The 20,912-nt window shown below is 41.9% G+C and overlaps 1 protein-coding gene across 8 annotated transcripts in view; it reads right to left on the bottom strand.

Moving 5' to 3' along the window:
• Positions 1-20,912, bottom strand: part of LOC122886643 (ephrin type-B receptor 1-B) — a 153,104-nt gene that overhangs the window by 33,888 nt on the left and 98,304 nt on the right. For all 8 annotated transcript variants that reach the window (XM_044219083.1, XM_044219081.1, XM_044219075.1 and 5 more), the window contains exon 6: positions 7,183-7,307. In XM_044219083.1, coding sequence (XP_044075018.1) covers positions 7,183-7,307 — 125 coding nt within the window. The remainder of the gene's footprint in view (positions 1-7,182; positions 7,308-20,912) is intronic.

Below are 20,912 nucleotides of genomic sequence, written 5' to 3'. Positions count from 1 at the left end.
TAGCTAGATGCAGACATACTGTGGAGAAGGAGCGGGGCAGTTGAAAGTGAAGGGGCAAAATTCACAGTGTAAATTGAGGCATGCTGTTTTAAGCTTGGTAAACACACCATTGTTTAATGCTGGAATACATCTTATAATACATGTAGGACTGCTCTGAGAAAATATGAACAAAAAATCTGAGTTGACAACAGTGCAGTGGAAAAAGTAGATAGGCAAGGAGAAAGAAAGGGAAGGAGGAGGGAGGAAGAGGATGGCAGGAAGCGATAAGAAACTCGAGGCAGAAGCAACCCACATCGAAATCATTATCCAATCTGATTGGTGTAATTGAATCATTCCGGTTGCTCCGTCATTGAGCAGACGAGGTAAACACAGCTATGAAATCTGCCCCCACTCCCCACATAATGATGTGTGCAATCACATTAGCTCTTATTGGACACTCTGGGCTTGATGAAGACAAATGTTTGGACTTGGGATTGAGAGCATCGCACCAACAAGCTTTCATTCTATCTCTAAGAGGAAAGAGATGTTTCCAATGCTGCATGTCTCTGGAATGCTGCACGTAACTGGTTTAGAGAGTTTAATCATTTCACAGACCGTTTGTCCATAGATCACACAATCTGTCATCTCTCCAATGTGCTGCATACAAATACTCTATAATTCTCTTGACTTTAAAGCGACAGCTTGTGCATTTGAAAGAGATGCAGAAGACATGAAGCCCCATGAGAGACTGGAACCATAGTTCATAGTCATAGTTTGAATGGAGGACAGGTGAGCAGACAGATGGCTAACCGCCAATAGGGGAGCATCCCTTGAGGGAGCACCAGCTAGGAATGGCCCTTTCATGCTGCCAGTCAAATGGGGATTATGTGACACATACACACATACACACCCACATCTGCCACTTAAAAATGAGCTGGCATTTGGCACTCCAGCAGGTTAGGGGATAGCCAATAAAAGACTGTGCCAGGAGGGACTTCCAGCCACGAGAGGTCCTCTCCTGCTGCAAGTCAAATGGGGATTAGGTGGACCACACCCTAACTTGCTAAATAAAGACAGAGTTGCAGGTGGGAAGGCAGATGGCAGAGCAGCCAATCAAAAGCATTGCCAGGGGTGACAGACAGGAAGCACTGCGGGGAGTTTGGTCTCTGCAGCAAACAGTTAAATCACTGAGACAAACGTAGCAAGAATGGTCTCCCTAATATATATTGTTTATTGGTTACTGTCTCATGTATTGAATGATGGTAAAGCACACTCACACCTTTTACATTTACTCCAGGAGGGAGCTTTAATAAATCTTCCCTCTCCCTTCTCTAAAACCCAGTGAACTACTGGACTTATTTGAACATTTTATAGGATTGACTACATTTACTAGATGTACTACATTAACAATTTCCTACCAATTGCTATTGCGTTGCCAGTAGACTGCAGATGGGAGATCTCTCTTTGAATTTCTTTTTTACCACTTTCTGCCATTTCCACCTTATTTTATTACTATGGTTAAAGGTCCAGTGTGTAGGATTTAGTGGCATCTAGTGTTGAAATTGCAGTTTTCAACCATTTGAATACCACTCAGATCATCCTTCCGTCCCAAGCGTATAGGAGAAACTATGGTGGCCGCGAAACTGGCGAAAAACGCAAAAGGCCCAATGTACAGCCAGTGTTTGGTTTGTATGTTCTGGGCTACTGTAGAAACATGGTGGTGCAACAAGGCGGCCACCGTGGAAGGGGACAAGCTCCCTATGTAGATAAAAACGGTTCATTCTAAGGCAATGAACACACAATTCTTATTTTCAGGCGATTATACACGAATGAAAACATACTTATACTTAACTTAAATTATTTTATTCCATTTCTGCCAATAGCTCCTCCTAAATGTTACATACTGCACCTTTAAGGCCACCAAGACATTTTATGTGATATTGGACAATAAAAATAAACCTGACTTGACATGTGTGTGTATGGGTTGGTGTATGTGTGTCTCTTTTTCAAAAAATGCCAACCACCCAAAATGGACAGCATGGCCACCTGGCACAAAGACAGACATGGTGGAATACCATGTGTCCTCTTCACAGGCTCACACACATGAACGCATGCAAACACACGCACACATACACACACACACACACACACACAAAGGGAAAGAGGGGGAGGGAGTGTATGAGGGAGAACATTCTAATATTATGTTTGTAAAGTGGAAATGAAAGAAAGAAATCTCTCCCATTAATGTTAAAATTATTAAGTATTGCCTACGGTAGAAATAAAACAAAAGAAAAGGGGGAATATGGGCTAACAATTTAAATCTCAGAGACTAGATGGGTTTTATTACAAAATGCAAATAATTACCATTACCTCATGAATTCTAATCTAAAACGAAAATGGTAATTATTTTGTATGGAAATACAATGGTGATAAAATCTGATATTAAAGACCATTAAAGCCGCTTAATCGTTTTGGGAAATAAAGAAATTAAAATAATGTAAAAACAAATTATATCACCATACGGCAACAAAAAAAATTGGAGGATTTTCCTCTTATTCTGATTCTGCAAAGCCACCAGCTAAACACTAGTGAGCTTGGTAAGAGAGAAGAATCATTTTATCTACAGTAAATTTGAAGGGAAATGTATTTGCTTCAGAGCTTTCAGTTTGTTTTTCTTGTTCTTTGCAGCCACCTCCTTTTGAGATGACTCTTTGTATGCATTCCATTCACCTGGAGACTAACAAGGAGGCCTGAGTGAGCAGGGTGGGAGACAAACAAAGAGGGAGAGAAGAAGAGAGTCTGAAGGTGGAAATGTGAATTCCCTTGCTGGGGGACTGTGGGAGTGCTGCACAAGTCTTGCTTTTCACAGGTTCCATTAAAAATCTAAACTTGTCTGTACAACATCTGTGTGTCTACAAAAGTGTTGTGGTCGACTCTGAAAGCTGGCATGGAGAGTAGAAAAGAATAATACTTCATACTTAATATACTTTCTCCTGGCTTCTCTTCTGAGGAATTGCTAATTGTATGTAAAATACAAGGGGGCTTTCAGAGTGCCAGAAATGCAGATGGTGGTCAGTATGCTGTAGATTCTGGTGTCATGCTGTAAACTTGTATTTGCTCTTAAATTTCTCACATTGCAGTATGACAGTACTGCTGTCATCCAGAATGGATACACCTGAACTACTACTGACACTCACACACAAACACTGATGCAAGCTCACACACACATGCACACACCCTCTCTCTGACACCTACACGCACAGAGCCATCAGTAACCAGAGCCAGTGGCTGCTCTGCTCCAGCCTTAATGGAAGGCCTGACCTCCGCTATGCTGAGTTATTTCCACCCTCCCCAAATTTTCAGGCAGCCAGAGGAAAAAGGGTATGAGAAAAATGGAGAGACCGGGAGCATGAGATTCTACTTTTTCTCTGCAAACCTTTAATTCATTTCATCTTGCTTCCCAATTTACAGGGTCCCAGGACCACTTACTCTGTAATGAGAAGGTGGGTTGAAGAAGGGAGTGAAGCCTGTTAAGAGAACAGCCTTCAGCACTCACCACAGCTTTCAGGTGAAACTGTCAAAATGCAGTCATTTCAGTCATTATCACCCCTTCATGCGACTATAGCTTAAACTGCCACTGTACTGTAGGTGGAAGACTGTGTCTTATTTTTGTAGTTTGAGGAAATATTACTATTGGTAACACTGTATGCACCAGTATAAATGCAGAAATTGTGGACATTAATCAAACACATCTTTAAAATTATATCTATTAAGGACACAGAATACAAGCCTCAGACAGGTTTAATTGCAATATTACCAATTTCTCTGAACTACTATTACACTGAATATCTGTTATAATTTTTTATTGCATCAACCAGTGCACTTTGACATGTTGTAGGCCTACTTACCAGAGTTAGGCATTGCTACAAAGTTGTTTATACATATACGTATATATATATATGATCTCTATAGTGGTGCCCGTGGTCATCAGAGCACTCGGGGCAGTGACCTCCAAACTGGAGGAGGGGCTACAGCAGATCCCTGGAAGAACACCATACATCTCAGTCCAGAAAAGTGCAGTACTAGGAACAGCAAAGATACTGCGCAGAACCCTCAAGCTCCCAGGCCTCTGGACCTGGGAGCTTGGACCTGAGCTCGAAGGATGAGACCACCCACAGAGGGTGAAGGATGAAGTTTTCATATATATATATATATATATATATATATATATGTGTGTGTGTGTATGTGCATAAATATATGTACATATACATATTTATGTGGACATAGTGAGTTATAACTTTTTACTTTTATATCCATATACTTTTCAAAATTCAGACTAACTTGTCCGACCAAAAAATGCAACCATCTCAGTCATTTGAATGGAGCCAGTCCGTCTGCGCAGGGGGGGTGCCAACGGAGGGGGCTCCTGCAAAAAAGTTGAACCAGGCTCAACTTTTGCAATCAAATACATGCAAGTGCACATTCCTGTTGGATTACTTTGTACATGTAACATGAACAGCGTATTTCTACAGTTTACCGTGCAATTTTCACAACAAAAGATAAAACAGTTGCCGCCGTGGTAACTTTCCAGAGTTGTAAAATCCTGTCTGTGAGTATTACAAACCGTTGTGCAGTGTTTTGGCGTCTGATAAACCTATAAACACATTAAACAGTTCTTCTTAATACATCCATGCTTATGTGAAGGTCAAGGTCACACAACCATGTAAGCACAATGTCCACAGTTCAAAACCATCTGGGGACCTTTGTCCCATGTCGTCCCCAACTCGCTCTCCATACTTTATTTGTCACTCTCTACTGTGAACTGTCAAATCAAGACAAACATGCCACAAAAACAATCTTAAAAAAAACAATTAAATTACTTAAAACATTATTTACAAAAATGTGTTCATGTGTCTACAAAAATTAAAGTTGTGAGAAATATGTTATCAGGTTGATGGCTAAAACTACAACATTAAGCAAAGGTCGGAAATAAAAGTATAATTTTCTTTTATGGTTACCCTGAAGTATTACTCAACACAGAGTGTGACAATGCAATGCTGCTGGAGAAGTTGCTATTGTAAATGGCCATATGGGGCTTTTCTGTGAGATGGAGTGTACAGAGAAACAGCTCTCTGCTGTGCTAAGGACTAGCTGACTGCGCCAGGCACACTGAGACAATCAACTCCAGAACCATAACGGTGTGACTACTTTCAGATTAATGCAGGCATCGGTGAGATGCATAAAAAAAAGAGTATAACAGGGCAATTTTCATATAAAAACACCAATTTTTTTACTATTGTATACTCCAGCATATAAATTACCCATGGCGCTGAGTAAAGCTGGGAGTGTGCAAGGGAGTGTGTGATAGACATGGTGAGAGACATCCCTCCAAAATTGCCTTTTATGACTAAAAGGCCACATCATCACATTACGGCTGCATGGAACTTCCAGATTTTCTGGACCTCTCAAGCGTTCAGAGAATCAATGGTGAGCTGGCAGGACTGACCTCGATGGAATGCAATTTAATTCTCTGCTCTTCCATATGCAACAAGCAGGCTAAACATGCATGCATGTAATCTGAGCCAACGCTTGTGACACTGAGAATTTATGTGGACTTTTCATAATGCATGTGTATAATAAATGTGAACTGGTATGGAAATTACACACATGGCATATACTATTATATATTTGATTATTTTGCCCAAATTTGCCACCACTTGCTTTTTTCCTTCTGAGGTTTAGTGCTTAATCAGGCACACAAACACATCTACAGTGACACTTTAGACAGCAGTGGCTAGCAGAAGAAAAGTCTGTTTAGAGCCTATAAAAAGCCTTGTCAGATCCGAAACTCAGAGTGTCAAAGGAGGACCGCCAAAGTGTAACTCTCATCTCCACAGCCCAGTGTGTCACAAAGCAATCACTCTGACTCACGTTCTGTGTCTTACCCACATCTATGTGGTACATTTTCTAGATAGACACACGTACAGGAGGATATGAAGGTACATTAAGACAGAGGTAGACCGCGTAGAGTGCAGCCTCTCTGTCACCTGAATCATCCCAGTGCAATTAGCAATCTTGTCCTCCTTAATTCACTAATTTGTGATTATGCCGTGCTCATCTATTTGTATTGAGGACACGCTACATAAACATCAATAGGATTAGGTTTCATTGATATTCATGAGCTAATGGGAGGCTGTATAAGTGTTATTTACACGACACTAAGCTGTCTGGCAGATAAGGTTTCTCAGGGCCATGGCAATCGGATTCAATTTTATGACCTGTGCAATGCTGCAGGGGGAAACAGCAAGCAATGCAGCTATTATTGGATAACTGAGTTTCCAACTGCAAACATCATTTAAAAACATGATTGTTGCTCTCTCTGATAGAAAATGCTAAATGTGACAAACACTATTTGGAGTTGTGAATATTGATCCATGAACCTTAGCCAAAATGACTTTGTGTGAAATAAATAACTCAACAGAAAGAGAAAAACTCTTAAAACTCTATTGATTTTTATCTTTTATTTGAAAAGCAGAACATGGGTGAAGGTTCACCAAGTCTCACAAAAGTCTTAGCTTAAGATGACAAACACTGGGGAAAACATGCATGGCCAACCTTGCTATACCTATCGATCAGCTTTAGGATGACAAACAAGGGCCCAAACAAAAAGCTAGAGTCTCTGATCTCTAGGTATCATTATGTCCCAGGCCTTGGGAAAAGCCTACAGGTCAATACTGGAGCAGCACAGGCACTGTGGGGTAGGGCTGGCGACTTAATAAAGCAGACGTATTGTGTGTGAGCAGACGGGTCGATGTGACTCCCCCCAGACGCAATGCATTTTCACAGCGGGACAGGTTGCTACACTGTGTAGAGTGGGCCTGGAGCAGAGGTCAACCTATTCACTTCATCAGCAGCAGAAACCAAAGAACAGTGGGAGAGATGGAGTGAACACAGTGAAAGAACATATTATCAACCCAGGGGACTCTGCTCAAAGATATCCGGGAGAGCTTAGATTTTTGTGGGCTTTACATGCTGTGCATGTGAAGAGTAGGCGATAACACCTAGTATCTGAAAGAGCTGGCACTGTTGCAGATACACGTGAAAATTACACATACAAATATACACTTACAGTATACTGTATATGCAATCAGTCATAAACATGTAAATTCATGCATTTTCAAACACACATACGATGTATCTTACCTTCTCATAGTAGCGCAGCTCATAGTCCAGGATGATGCCATTGGGCTGTTCTGGTTGTGGCCATGACAGTGTGAAGCTATTCATGGTGGAGCTGATCTGGTGCATGATGGGAACTATGGAGGGAGCTGTAGGCCACAGAAAGAGTAACACAGAATCAGTACATTTCTAGAATAACAGATTATTACAGATATGTCTCACATACTGTAACAACAATAATATAAGTAGGTATTTACTTCCAGATAAAAAAAAACTCTGCAGTTATCCAGAGGTAGTATAACAGTTATGAGAATCTCTTGTGTTAATGCTGACTGTCTGGTACCGTGAGGTGAAGACACTAGTCTGGGAAGTCTCCTTTGATTGTCCAGTATTCCTTCAGCCACTAGGCGAGAGTTTGAGAGAAAGTTAATATTAACCTAAAACCTAAACATGTGGAACTGTGGCCTTTTGTAGCCATAGTGATGCTTTATTTTAGATTCAAAATAGGCATATCAAGCCAGCTATAGGACAACCACTTAATTACTTTTCATGACAGCTAGTCATATATGGTACATTATCCACACTAATAATTTCAGGAATGATGGTGCACATTATAAAAATAGTGCACAATTGCCATACATATCATCCAATGTGTGTACCTAGAATAAATCATCATTCGCTATCAGTACTCTGCACAGAATTCAAGTTTAAACAGTACAACTGCCACTCTCATCAGTAACCAGGTAGCCAGCTGAGTCGGGCTGATTAGTGCTGCATTCTGGCACTGCAGGATCAAATACGTGCCGGCTTTGGCCAAAATAAGGCTGCCAGATTTGAGGGTGTGGACTTCAGCTGAGTGTAAGCTCCAGTTAGCAGGACTCAGGCTACCTTTGCGCCAGAATTGTCAAGTCACCACGAGTCTGGCGTGAGTCCGGCAACCAATCGTGTTGGAATCAGTCTGCTGTTGGACTGAGTAATCTTGGCTACTTGAGCAGAATATAGGAGCACTAAGTGAGGCATCCACAGGGTGCACTGGATGCAGTAATTAACGCTGTTCCAAAGCTTTATCAATTCTCAAAAGTGGCAGTTGGTTCATATTATAAATTTTCAACAAAGGTCGACATATGGCTAAGCTAAACAACATGATGTAATTGTTTAATCATGACCTTCATTGTTTTTGTCAAATTTGATTATGGCTGGTAAGAAAACTAATTATTTGTTATTTCAAAAGATTCTGGTTGAATATAAGTAATTCACTTATGTACTGTAATCACATTTTTAAAAATAATAATAATAATAATACCATGAACTCTGTATATATGTGTGTGCATGTGCATGTATGCTTGTGTTTGTTTCTGTGTCTGGTTTCACATCTTTAAATTGCTAAATTAGTATAGGCATTATTAAAGGCCTAAGCCACAAATAATGTACAGAATTACCACACACTGTTGAAACACTGTATGTTTCTTACTCTGTTTCATAAAATCTTTTATGTATATATGCTGCCCTCCCAGCCATCTCTGCAAGCATTCACCCTTATGACCAGAGGCCCAATCCCCACTTTTGGAGCCGGCCAGAGGGCCCTCCACATTCTCCTTGTAGTTACGGGGGAGCTGTTTGGCCCAGCAGTGCAGCAGGCCTTGGAGAGGGGAATCCAGGCGAACCAGACTCAGGAGCACTTTGCCAGCCTTCAGGACCTACACCTCTACTGCAACCCATGGACCTTGCAATCCTTCGAGCTGCATGATCACTGCCACTGGGCTCCCACGTGGTTGCTACCTCAGATGCAGAGGGGACAGGGGTCCGATTATCGCACTACAGACCCTTGGGTGGTGGCCACGCTTTCCCAAGGGTACAGTCTTCAGTTCCGATGCTGGCCCCAGGACCTCAGGGCTTGCCCCCCTGGCCCTTCGGGAATGAGACAGGAATTATCCACTCTCCTGGAGAAGGATGCCATAGAGGAAGTAGAGCTTCAGACACAGCAAGGTGGGTTCTACTCAGTTTATTTTCTAATTCCAAAAAAGAGGGTGGGTTTTGCCCTATACTGGACTTACGAGGGCTGAACAAATTTCTGAAGGTGTTGCCCTTCCACATGCTAAGTACAGCAGATGTGCTCCAAGCTGTGACACAGCAAAGTTGGTTCAAGTCCACAGATTTGAAGGACGCATATTTTCACATCCCAATAGCGCTACATCAAGGCCTATCAGTTCAAGGTCCTCCTGTTCTGTCTTTCCCTAGCCCCATGGATCTTTACGAGGTGCATGCGGGCAGCACTGTCTCCGATGCAAGCCAACAGTATACAGATCCTTATTTGGACAACTGGCTGATCTGTGCTACAACCTGGGAACGGGCAGTGCAAGCCACTTCCACTTCACGGCCCTTCTATGTCATGTGAGACAGTTGAGGCTTCCCATCAATTAGGCCAAAAGTTGTCTAATACCCAGCCAAAGGGAAGGGTTCATTGGATTAACCCTAGACTCCTGCCAAATGCTTGTCTCCCCAACTCCAGGGCGAGTAGAGACCATACTCCAGCTTCTCCGCCATTTTTGGAAGAACAGGTGGTTGAAGTACAGCCTTTTTCTCAGGCTGTTGGGTATGTTGACGTTAGTGACATCTGTAGTGCCACTGGGCTTTCTGTGCTTGAGGTACACTTGTGGTGCCCCCGAGGACTTTATTCATTAATGTTAGTATTAATGACTATCTTTGATCATCTTGATAGCCAAATTTAATTGATTGCACCTACACAGTTTGGTGCCCCTTTAACCATTGTGAATCCCAACATGGCACAGCAGAGGTGGACCTGTTTGCCTCAGAGTCCTCAACCCACAGCCCCCTTCAGTTCTCACTGATGAAGACAACGAGTCCATTGGGACAGGACGCCCCTGCACATCCATGACCAGATCGCCTCCTCTCTGCCTTCCCACCATTTCCACTGATAGTGGTAATGCTACACAGACTGCAGCAAGGCAACCACTGACTCCTGTTGGTCGCCCCAAACTGGCCCTAGTTTCCAGTGATGCACAGGCTTCTAGAAGGGGTTCCATGGTGCCTGCCCAGGAACAAGACCTGCTCTCGCAGCTGGGGGACCACATCTGGCATCCAAGCCCGGAACGCTTGTAACTATGGGTCTGGCCCTTGAGGGGCCTGAACCACTCCTAGCGGCGTTTGATCAAGCGGTAATCCAAACCATTATGGACTCCAGGGCACCCTCCACCAGGGTACTTTATGACAACAGGTGTAAGATTTTTTCAGAATGGTGTAGAGCTCACAAGGAGGCTCTTGATAGTTTGTCTGTGCCAAAAATACTGCGGTTTTTGCAGTCTTTGCTGGAAAAGAAGCTCTGTGCTTCCACCCTGAGGGTCGAGGGCGATTTTGGCCAGGCATATTAGAGTGGATAACCAGACTGTGGGGTCTCATACTCTGGTGACCCGTTTTCTTAAAAAAAAACAAAAAACGCAGGCATGGTTCCCTCTTGGAACCTACCTCTGTTGCTGGAAGCCCTTCGTCTCCCCTCCTTTGAGCCTCTGGAGCAGGTGGGGCTAAAGTGGTTGTCAGCAAAGGTTGCTTTTCTTCTGGCAATGGCATCAGTTAAACATGTGAGTGAGCTTCACACCTTGTCAATGAGTGACGCATGCATGTGCTGGAACTCGAATGGCACAGGGGTGGCACTTTGGCCTAACCCGTCATTTATCCCAAAGAGCCCACTTTAATCAGGTCAAGCTGGCAGCTTATGACCCCTGAGGTCTACTGGATGAGGAAGCTAATTCAGCAGAACTACTCTGCCCAGTGAGGGCCTTGCGGCATTATATATGGGCAACTGCTGGCTTTTGCCACTCTGATAGCCTTCTTATCTGCTATGGGGGCCATAGGACAGGGCACCCCCAGACCTGTTTCCAGGTGGATTGTTGAGGTAATTGAGGAGGCATACAGGTCAAGAGGACTGCCTTTGTCTCTTAATATCAGGGGCCACTCCACCAGAAGTGTCTCCTCTTCCTGGGCAGCACTACAGGGGGTGCCTCTGAGTGAGATTTGCGCAGCGGCCACCTGGGCTAAGCCGTGCACCTTTGCCCGTTTTTACAGGGTCACTATCGCTGCTCCACATGCAGTAGCAGCAGCTGTCTTTCAGGAGCCCTCAGATCATTCCCGGTAAGGTGGGATTCTTCGTGACTATGATGGTAATAGTCATCCAGTGTTAAGCACTGCCTCTGGCAGTCAGGAAGAATGAAACAGAAGGAGAGTTACGTATGCAACTATGGTTCTATGAATTCTGGATGCTGGTTGAAGTGGGTGGGGCTCAGTTGAAAAAATGTGATGTCTCGTACTTTCATGCACCAATCAGGGTAGAGTAACATTTGAATCAGAATTTAATGACAATTATGGGGTTGTTTGCTCATGTTGCCAGCACTGTCAATAGAATCTGATCCAACCACACGCACACAGTCCTGATGAAACAGATTAGCTGAGTTTTGAGTCATGGCTATTTAATGTTATAGAGGATTTGAAGGGGCTTTAAGTAGAATCCTTAGTATAAATACACCAATCTGTGATAGAGACAGAAATTTGAAAATGTCACAAAATATTAAATAAAAATACAAATTGCTTAGCTTTTATGTACAAATCAATCTCTTTTATGGCATGTGAATATGCCCCAAAATATAACTGTATGATCACAAACTCCTCCAAGGTGCGAAGATAACCTCTAATTTAAAGTTCACGGATGAATCCAGTTCAACTTACTCATCAAACCAATTTGCAAACATACAAGTAGGTTTGATTAAAAACTGATTCAGTGGCTGCTTGTATTAAGTTCAAAGCCTCGGTGTTTGTATACAGTGCTGGAAAGGAATCTCCACCCCCATGTCTGCAGGCATAAATACAGCCCCACACAAGCCCATGCTCTACATTTTGTGCCTATCAGCCTCTTGGCTCTCGGCCTGCTTGCTGCTGAGGCCTAGTCATCACTCCACCTGGTCTCCACTCACCCTCTTTCTGAATCTCCTTTTCAAAAGGCAGCAAATGGCACCCTTGCTTAGCTAAATTAATAATTTTTATCAGACTCCTTAATGGTTATTCTACCTATTTACCTATCTTTCTTCTCTTCGAACGTCTCTTCCTGATGTTTACACTCAATGTGGTTGCTTGGAAATCGCGTTAGGAAGATGGCTTATTCTATAGTTTTGATCAGGGTAAGTATTTCTTAATTTGTGTCAGATAATTACCTTAAATGTAAATGTAAACAAATGAATGAGCTCTGTTTATCCTGCGAATGGATTCAGCTCCGTCTGCCTCACTTGGCTCTCACCTCACCCCCGCTGTCCCTCCCTCTCTCCCTCTCTCATACCCTAGATAGAGAGTGTGAGGGCTAAGCTTCACCTCGGTGCACTTCAGCCTCTGCCTCTCAGGCTGGTTCACGGTCCAATGACCAGGGCTAGGGCTGCCTGGGCTGCATTATCAATTACCTGCCACAGGCACACACTGTTCCTGACAGACCCAAGGGAGGGGCACTCAGAAACACACACAGAAATTTCTGCAGTGGAAAAAGGGGCTGAGGAGGAGAGGTATTTCCACAGCCCCGAGTCCTGGTCCCAACTCAGTTCATGCATTCAGGCACACAGGAAAACATACCTTTTTACATGGAGACTTATTTATGCATGTTTTCAAGTGTTAAGTGTCTGATGTATAAATGTATAGCCTGGGTTGAGACCTCTGAATCACCACCCATATCTCAGATTTTTTTTCAGTGATTCAAATACGTCTGGTGTTGTGCTTATTGACGGCTGTTAACCCCATTTGGAGATACAATCGAGCCGATCAGAGATTTGCAGGTGGGATTAAGGATTAAGACATCATATTCCTGTGCCAGAGCAACTCCTACATCACGGAGCTGCTCATGCAATGTTTTTTGTTTTTTTGAACTTGAGTTTAATTACTGTAAATTTTCTATTTCAACTGGAAATGACAAGGAAGGATATTTCAGTTACTACGGATTGGTTGAGGCAAAAGTAACCCTTACTAACATGAACACAATGTCAAACTTAAACTTAATAATGAAGTGAAAACAAAATGTAAATTTAGTCTGATTATTAGGCTAGCAAGTGTAAGTTCTGAATATCTAATTATAAATTTCTATCTTTACAACACAGATTCTCACTACACTCCCTGAAGGAAAAAAAACTTTTCTCACTGGCGTGTCCCACTGGACAGTGTCCGTGTTTTCGAGAGGAAAAGCAGGAGAGGGAGAGATAAACAGTGTGTGCACATGTATGTGTGTCTGTGTATCCTAGTAGCCAATGTGTGAAGAGCCTGTCAGAGACAATGTGTTGTGCCTATGTGAGGGTGAGGTTCAGCCCAATGAAGCACTGCTGTCCCCTCCAACTGCGTCCCCCACTGTCACCCTGGGACGATGATGCTGACAGTGATTGGTGACTGTGTCCTGCACTCCTCTCTCCTCCCTCCATCCCTTGCTCCTGTGCTCCACTTTTATCTGGCCCCACTTGCTGCCCCTGGCTTTTAATGCAGAGCTTGGCTCACCATTAATCAAAGTCAAAGCCTCCCAGTGTCTGGCTGAGACAGAGAGAAAGTGAGAGGCAGAGAGAAAGGAGAGACAAAGAGGGTTTGAGAGAGGGTTTGAAAGAAAGTGATGAAAGAATGAAAAGCTTCTTTACCTATGTATAATAAATCTACTGTGGAATACAGATGAGTTGGAGCATCATTTTACATGTCTGGCACAGACCTGAGCCTCCGTTTTCATTATTGTTACTTCAATGTGCAGTCACCATAATTCACATGGTATGGTGAGGGGTCAGCAAATCAAATGTGCTGTTCTACATCTTACCCCAGTGTTTTAGTATTACACTTCTATAAAGTTGTGAGACTCATAAGAGAAAAATTAGAAAGAATGGTCAAAACCGATGCAAAGATACCCAACCATTATATTTAGTCCCTTGCATGCCTAAAGCTTCAAAAACTCAGGATCCTACATTTCCCAAAGTGCAACTCAATAGTGTGTCTTCTTTACACACTCCCTGCCTGGTAAATGCTGACATATTTCAAACTCCATGCTCCAAGTTTGTGATGCAGGCTTTCTGTTAAAAATTGGTAGTCTCCAAGCCAAATGAACCATTATGACATTAGCAAGGTTATTTTCTCAGACTTTCTCATTGAAGACTTTATACAACTATTTGGCTGAGAAGTACTCCCCATGAGTAACAAACTGAATTTGATGTGAAGTAAAAATTCTATCTTCTGTACCGCCCAAAATTAGCATAACTGTTTTAAGTCTCCAACTCTCTCTCTCCTTTCATTGTGTCGTCTCTCATTGTGAGATTCCTGGGATAGACTGAGTGCAGACAGCAGTCGGTGTTCCTCATGCAGCTCAGCTTTCACATCTGAATTCCCAGTTGGAAGTTCCTGCTCTGCCTCAGTTACTCTCAGTGAAATGAGTGGACAGAAAGTTGTACTATAATTGGTCAGCTGAACTTGCACCAAAGGCTTATTCAACTCTGTGTAAAGAAAAAACACACAAGTGCACAAATACATATGACCATATTCACAACCGCATATGCAAGCTGAGTTGTTCTTTAGTACACTTGCGGTTTGTGCATTAAGATGCTGGCACACCATTGAACCATGCAGCCTCCTAAGAGGGGCTCAGTGTCCCAGATGAGGAGAGCAGCCTATAGTCATGTGCTGTGCCTCTGTCAAAGGCATATAGGTTTAACTACTACCCTCCCTATTAGCAGGGGCTCAGAGGGCCAAGCCAGCCATGACTACATGGTAATGGGCCTCTCTCAAACATCATAAAGAGGGATCAGTTCAGCACCATGGATTTCTCTCAAGGAACCATGGCTGGAATTATTTTCAAAATCAAATTATACATGGAGGATTCCATGTACATCCATAGCTGTATGTGGAAAAAAAGAACCTGAAAACTGAAGGAGCATACTTTCCCATAGACACAAACACACACACACACACACACACGCTTCCTGTCATCAAGTAATATACAATATAAAGATATCAGAATTGACGAGGGTGCTCAGTAGCATTCTAGCCCACACTTTTATTTTTGCCTGCAGCTAATACCTCACATTCTGGGTCCAGGGACAGGATCCAACATTTATGAGAACAGGCATCAAATGAAATAAAAATGGTACCCGGAGAGAGCCCGAAGAACCATCTAAGATGATGAAACTCTTGGACACCCTAGCTCTGATACATAGAGGCGGCAGTGAGAGGGGAAAAAACAAGGAAGAAGGCAACCCCCCCAAAAACAAATGGAAAGACTCTGTAGGATGTAAACTGAAAAGACATAATGAGTAGTGTCTTGAATACCCTCCACAGACATGTTTGCCTAACATCCCATCTGATTTTAGAACCCCACAGAGCGCAGATCTCTAATTCATCTGGTTGTTTGGATTTCAGTCTAGCGCACTGCATCTTGAGTATCTTGAATGCAACCCACCCGGTTGGACTTGCCCATAGAAGGCCGAGGATAGTGATGTTTGCATTTCTGTGGGAATAGCTCTCCAAACAGAGCAGCTAAGTGGAGGAGGATTGTTTGTAGATATACTTGGCATTCTGTGGTCTGAGGGATTGTTGGCACACAATCTAGGTCAAGAGGGCTGTGCCAGTAAAATCAGAGAACTGTTGAGCATCAGCCATTAGTTGAAAAAGATTTTTTTTTCATGCATTGTTCACCAAATCAAGCCCCGCAAAACCATTCAGAGAAGAAAGGAGTTGTAAAATGTGTAAAAGATGAAAACTACCCTCTTCATCTGAAGCAGTGGTGGATGTAGTTTAAGTGTCCAGCATGGATTACATAAGAAAACATGGCTGCCATGTCTGTTGTTTTCACCACAAGTACTTTTAACGCCCAAAACATACCATACGGTATATTTATCTTTGTGGTCATTTAGCAATTTAATAAGTTCACTAAAGGCAGTGTCTTGTACCCCTAAAATTAAACCACACTATTTCAGAAAGAGACATAAAGTGGCTATTTTTCTATGGCTAACATAGATAAATATGACTAAACTCAGGCCAGGCGTGAATGATAGCCTAAGACGGGGCAGTATATAACCTTTGTGTCTCAGTATCCGTATGTGTGTGTGCGTGTATCTCCTAGAGAGCACAAGCCGTGAATGAACTCCTAAATCACACTATTGATCAGTTCTTCCTACCAGACACACGCTAGGATCGAGGGCAGTTAAATGGCCTCTTCGGTGATTCATACTAAATCCCTTCCACTCCCTCCTCACCTCAATTATTCCCTCCTCTCCTCCTCCACACTCCTCCTTTTCCTCCTCTCACCTTTGTCTTCTCATGGCCAATTTACACCATAACCCTTCTAACTACTGCTGCCTTATTGTTTCATAGGTGGTCTCTTGGTTTTCCTTAATCCCACAACAGTCCATACTAAAGCTATGTCAAGTTGAAAAAGCAAAGACTCCATTGAAACAAGCACAATTTTTTAGCACAATTTTTTTCTTTCCTGGGTAATCTGACTTAAAGGACCACTTCACCTATGTGTTCTCTCATAGGTTGACATTCTTATAGTACAAGAAGCCATCATTGAGTCCTTCAGATTCTATGTCTGCCAGAGGTTTTTAACAGTGTTGGTCCCACTATTTTATCGATTGTAAATAGCTCTCTGTCCACAGGCTGTGTTCCCTCTTGCCTTAACGACGCAGTAGTGCACCCACTTCTTAAGAAACCGAGCCTTGACCCTGCAGATTTTAAACATTTTAGACCCATTTCTAAATTGCTATTTTTATCAAAAGTTTTAGAGAAGACTATTTACTTAGAGTTGACTCCTTTATGAATACTTGTGATATATTTGACAAATTTCTATCCGGTTTCCGTGCACATCATTGCATCAAATCTGTTCTCATCAAAGTGACAAACAACCTTTTACTTATAGCTGGATGCTGGTGATTGCTCAATATTAATTCTTCTGGATTTGAGCTCGGCATTTTATACTGTGGATCACTCCATCCTACTGGACAGCCTTGAAAAGTGGGTTGGCATGACACTGCTGTAAAATGGTTAAAATCCTATCTATCAAACAAGACTTTCTCGGTGGTCATGAGTAATGCCTCCTCTTCAGAGGCCCCTCTGACCTGTGGTGTTCCCCAAGGGTCTATCCTTGGCCCCTTGTTGTTCTGTATATACATGCTGCCACTGGGACTGATCATAACTAATCATAAAATCCAGTATCATTGTTATGCAGATGACACATAAATTTATGTCCCATTAAAAAGTGATGAAGGCAGTTTTAATCATATGTTATGCTGTCTGTAAGAAATCAAGTGCTGGATGTCGTAAAACATCCTGGATTCTCCAGTAAAATGAAAACAAATTGGAAATAATTATCTTTGGTCCCCCAAAGTCCATCCCTATTTTACAGAAACATCTTGGATCCCTGTCATCAAATATCAAACCTGCACCAAGAAACCTGGGTGTGATATTTGACAGCAAACTTTCATTTGAGAAACAAGTTACAAATGTTGTTCGATCACGTTTTTATCAATTAAGGAGCATCTCAAAGATCAGGTCTCTTCTTTCCCCGACCTGATCTCGAGAAGGTCATTCATGCTTTTATTTCTTCTTGGTTAGATTATTGTAATTCATTGTATTCAAAAACATTTCACACCTTCAGCTGGTACAGAACGCAGCTGCTCGGCTTTTAACAAGCACTAGAAGACAAGATCATCAAGATCAAGACTAAAGGTAACCAGGCTTTTGCAGTCAGGGCCCCTCGGCTCTAGAACTCCCTGCCTGAGGATCTGAGGCTTGCTGAATCAGTAACATCTTTTAAATCACTTCTCAAATGTATCTTTTTAAAAAAAAAAGCCATTTATTAATTCCAGCACTCCGTTTAATTGCCAACATATCGTATCTGTTTTATTATTAGTAATTATCTTTTTTGATGGGGATTTTATTTTATTTCATTATATTGCTCTATTATGTTAACTGCCTGATTTTATTTGCCTCAGTCCTGTAATGTTTTAATCCTGGTTCAACCATGTAAAGCACTTTGTAACTTTGTTTTTGAAAAGTGCTGAATAAATAAAGTTTATTATTATTATTATTAGAAGGTTAATAATATACCTTTACCCTTGTCAACAGTCTATAGCCTTTTTCACACATAGTTCCCAGTAAATTACTGGGATAACTTTTCAGGCACCGCTAGTGATGTATTTAATGTTTTTTCATGATCTACTTGAATCAGAAACACGCATTCGATACATTAAAAGGAACAATAAAAGAGCAGATTCAAATATGTCATCAGCGGAGTGATTGGTTCGCTCGTGCGTGTCTTTTGTCAGACAACATAACCCTTTACGTGCTTGTCCTTGCAAAGTTACCGCTTTCATTCACAACTCAGCCATACAGACATTTTCCCTGAAATGTTACTAGGTCTTGAGGTGGTAAATTGGAGGTACAGATTTCCGTGAATATCGATCCCTGTTCCCATTCACACATGACCCCATGCAGAAAATGTTCCGGAACATTTCAGGGATAGACTGCGTGTGTGAAAGGGGTTTATATCTCATCAGAAGGCTCTATTTATCCCCTAATCCCATACCTGATGATGTTGTTTAGAGCTCAGTAGAAGCAAGAAAGACTTATTTTGGTATGTAGGCCTCTTGTCATTCTTTTAACCAGACAGAACTGTGAGACTCCAAAAACTTTAGGCTTTGATACCAGGAAAACTGCAGTTTTGTCTTGCTTTTGCTTGGCCTGAAACACCATCATCAGCTGAGATTAGATTTTGGGGTGCAAGTGTAATGCTGTATATAAGCCAGTCAATATAAGGATTGTAAATTATGATAAGGTTGAAAATTGGTGAAGTAGTCCTTTAAACAGTGATGTACTGAATGTGACTGACATTACAGGCCCTTATTTTCATGACATGGTCCCAGTGACATCCGCATTCACTCCTCCAAGTTGCACAGAAAATTAGTGCATATATAAATACATTTGCAATTTACTTTCATATTAAGCGGCGGCACATCCATGCATGTTATTTGCTAAAAAAGGATGGGTGAAATGGAACATAAATAAGAGGGTATGTTGATTAATTGTTATCTGCTAAGCAATCATATTACTCATCTCCTCCATCATCCTTTTTAACAGCTGTGCTGAGCACAACAGCACACGACAAAAATGGCTCACCTTGAAAGGCAGAGCCAAGAGGGATTTAGAGGAGACTAGGAGAAGTGCACCCTTTACACTTTAACTCCACTTTTAAAACTAAGAAAAACAAAATAAAAATGGTCAGATTACTTTTTATGATGTATAAATATGTAAGCTTTTATACACACTTCCAAGGCATGGCTTTGTTAATACCACACTGTCTAAATCAGTAGCTTTCCAGAGTCATGTTTTTGGATACCAATTCAAAACAGAATTGCAATGAAAGTATTCAGTTGACAAATTTCAGCTTTCACATCCTAGATATCTGTGTACCTGTGCATTCTCTGATGTGCATAAACATGGCCATGTCAAATAAACAGAGAAATCTGTCTAGTCTACTGGTGGTCTTGGCTCTGGGATAGACAGGACATTATGGGTTGTGCATTGTTTATTGACAAATACAGTAATTTTACCTCGCAGATCATCATAACTTCGTAACACTTTATTCAAACGACAGAAACAAAATACAGCTCACCAAAACCGTCTTGGTTAGTCTTTCCACTAATCCAACAATCACCAACTCTGGTTTGGCCGGTGCGAATTCAACAGGTTAATTCACCGAGTTAGATGTGAAAATATTGGGAGAGGAGCGAGAAGGAGGTTGGGCATCAGAGAGACAGAAGGGAGAAACAGCGTGTAGAGCCAGAATATTTTCACATCTAACTCTGTTAATTAAGGGTTTATATCAACCAAACCAGAGTTGATGATTGTTGGAATAGTGGAAAGACTAAACAAAATGGTTTTGGTAAGTTTTATTTTGTTTCTGTCGAGTTTGAATTAAGTGTGTTTTACCATGATCTGCGAGGTAAAATTACTGTATTTGTCAATGGAGTCTGATGGCTTAGAGGAGAGCAATACAACAGCTGTTTCTGGTTAAACAAAAAGGATCTTCGTCTTTAACAAAAAGGTCTATCTCTGTAGGGTCCTTTCGATAATGTTGTCAGACACTTATAATAACAATCTGAACCTGTCAGTGGCAAAAACAAGCACATTTAGGGGACATACACTGAAGGTGCACTGTTGCCCCAGAGGATTACGTTGCAGCCAGTTTGCGGCTGGCTGCAGCGCTCACCCTCAATACTGGACAAATTTCAAAGCTTGTTGTCCCCATTAGTCACTTAGACACAAAAAACATGGGAAAATATGGTCCAGGTTGAAAAAATACACAAGTTTCCCTTTAATAGTGAGATGAAGGAAAAGTTTGCCTAATATATGGGCACCAACACCCTGGATACCATCTGAATAGAGGAGTGCTTATGTATTAATTTGGATTATAGGTGTTGTTTTTTTGTCAAATTCACATTATTTCCCATTTGCACCAATTACAATATATTCAATTCAAACACCTCTCCTATTGCTATTTCATTTACATGGAACTTGCATTTTGTTACGCCACCTCTCCCAACCTTGCATCATGCGAGGGCGCACAAAAATACCAAATGAGCGGACAAAAGGATTTCAAGGTTCCAGAAAATGGCAACATGTTGTATTTCTTAATGCTAGAGTCTTCATGAACCCACAAAAACAGAGCCCTACATTTTAAAGAGTGTCTC

The sequence above is a fragment of the Siniperca chuatsi genome, linkage group LG13 (genome assembly GCF_020085105.1).
Source record: "Siniperca chuatsi isolate FFG_IHB_CAS linkage group LG13, ASM2008510v1, whole genome shotgun sequence".
Taxonomy (NCBI): domain Eukaryota; kingdom Metazoa; phylum Chordata; class Actinopteri; order Centrarchiformes; family Sinipercidae; genus Siniperca; species Siniperca chuatsi.
The sequence above is the reverse complement of the archived record's forward strand: the minus strand, read 5'-3'. Positions and strand labels throughout refer to the sequence as shown.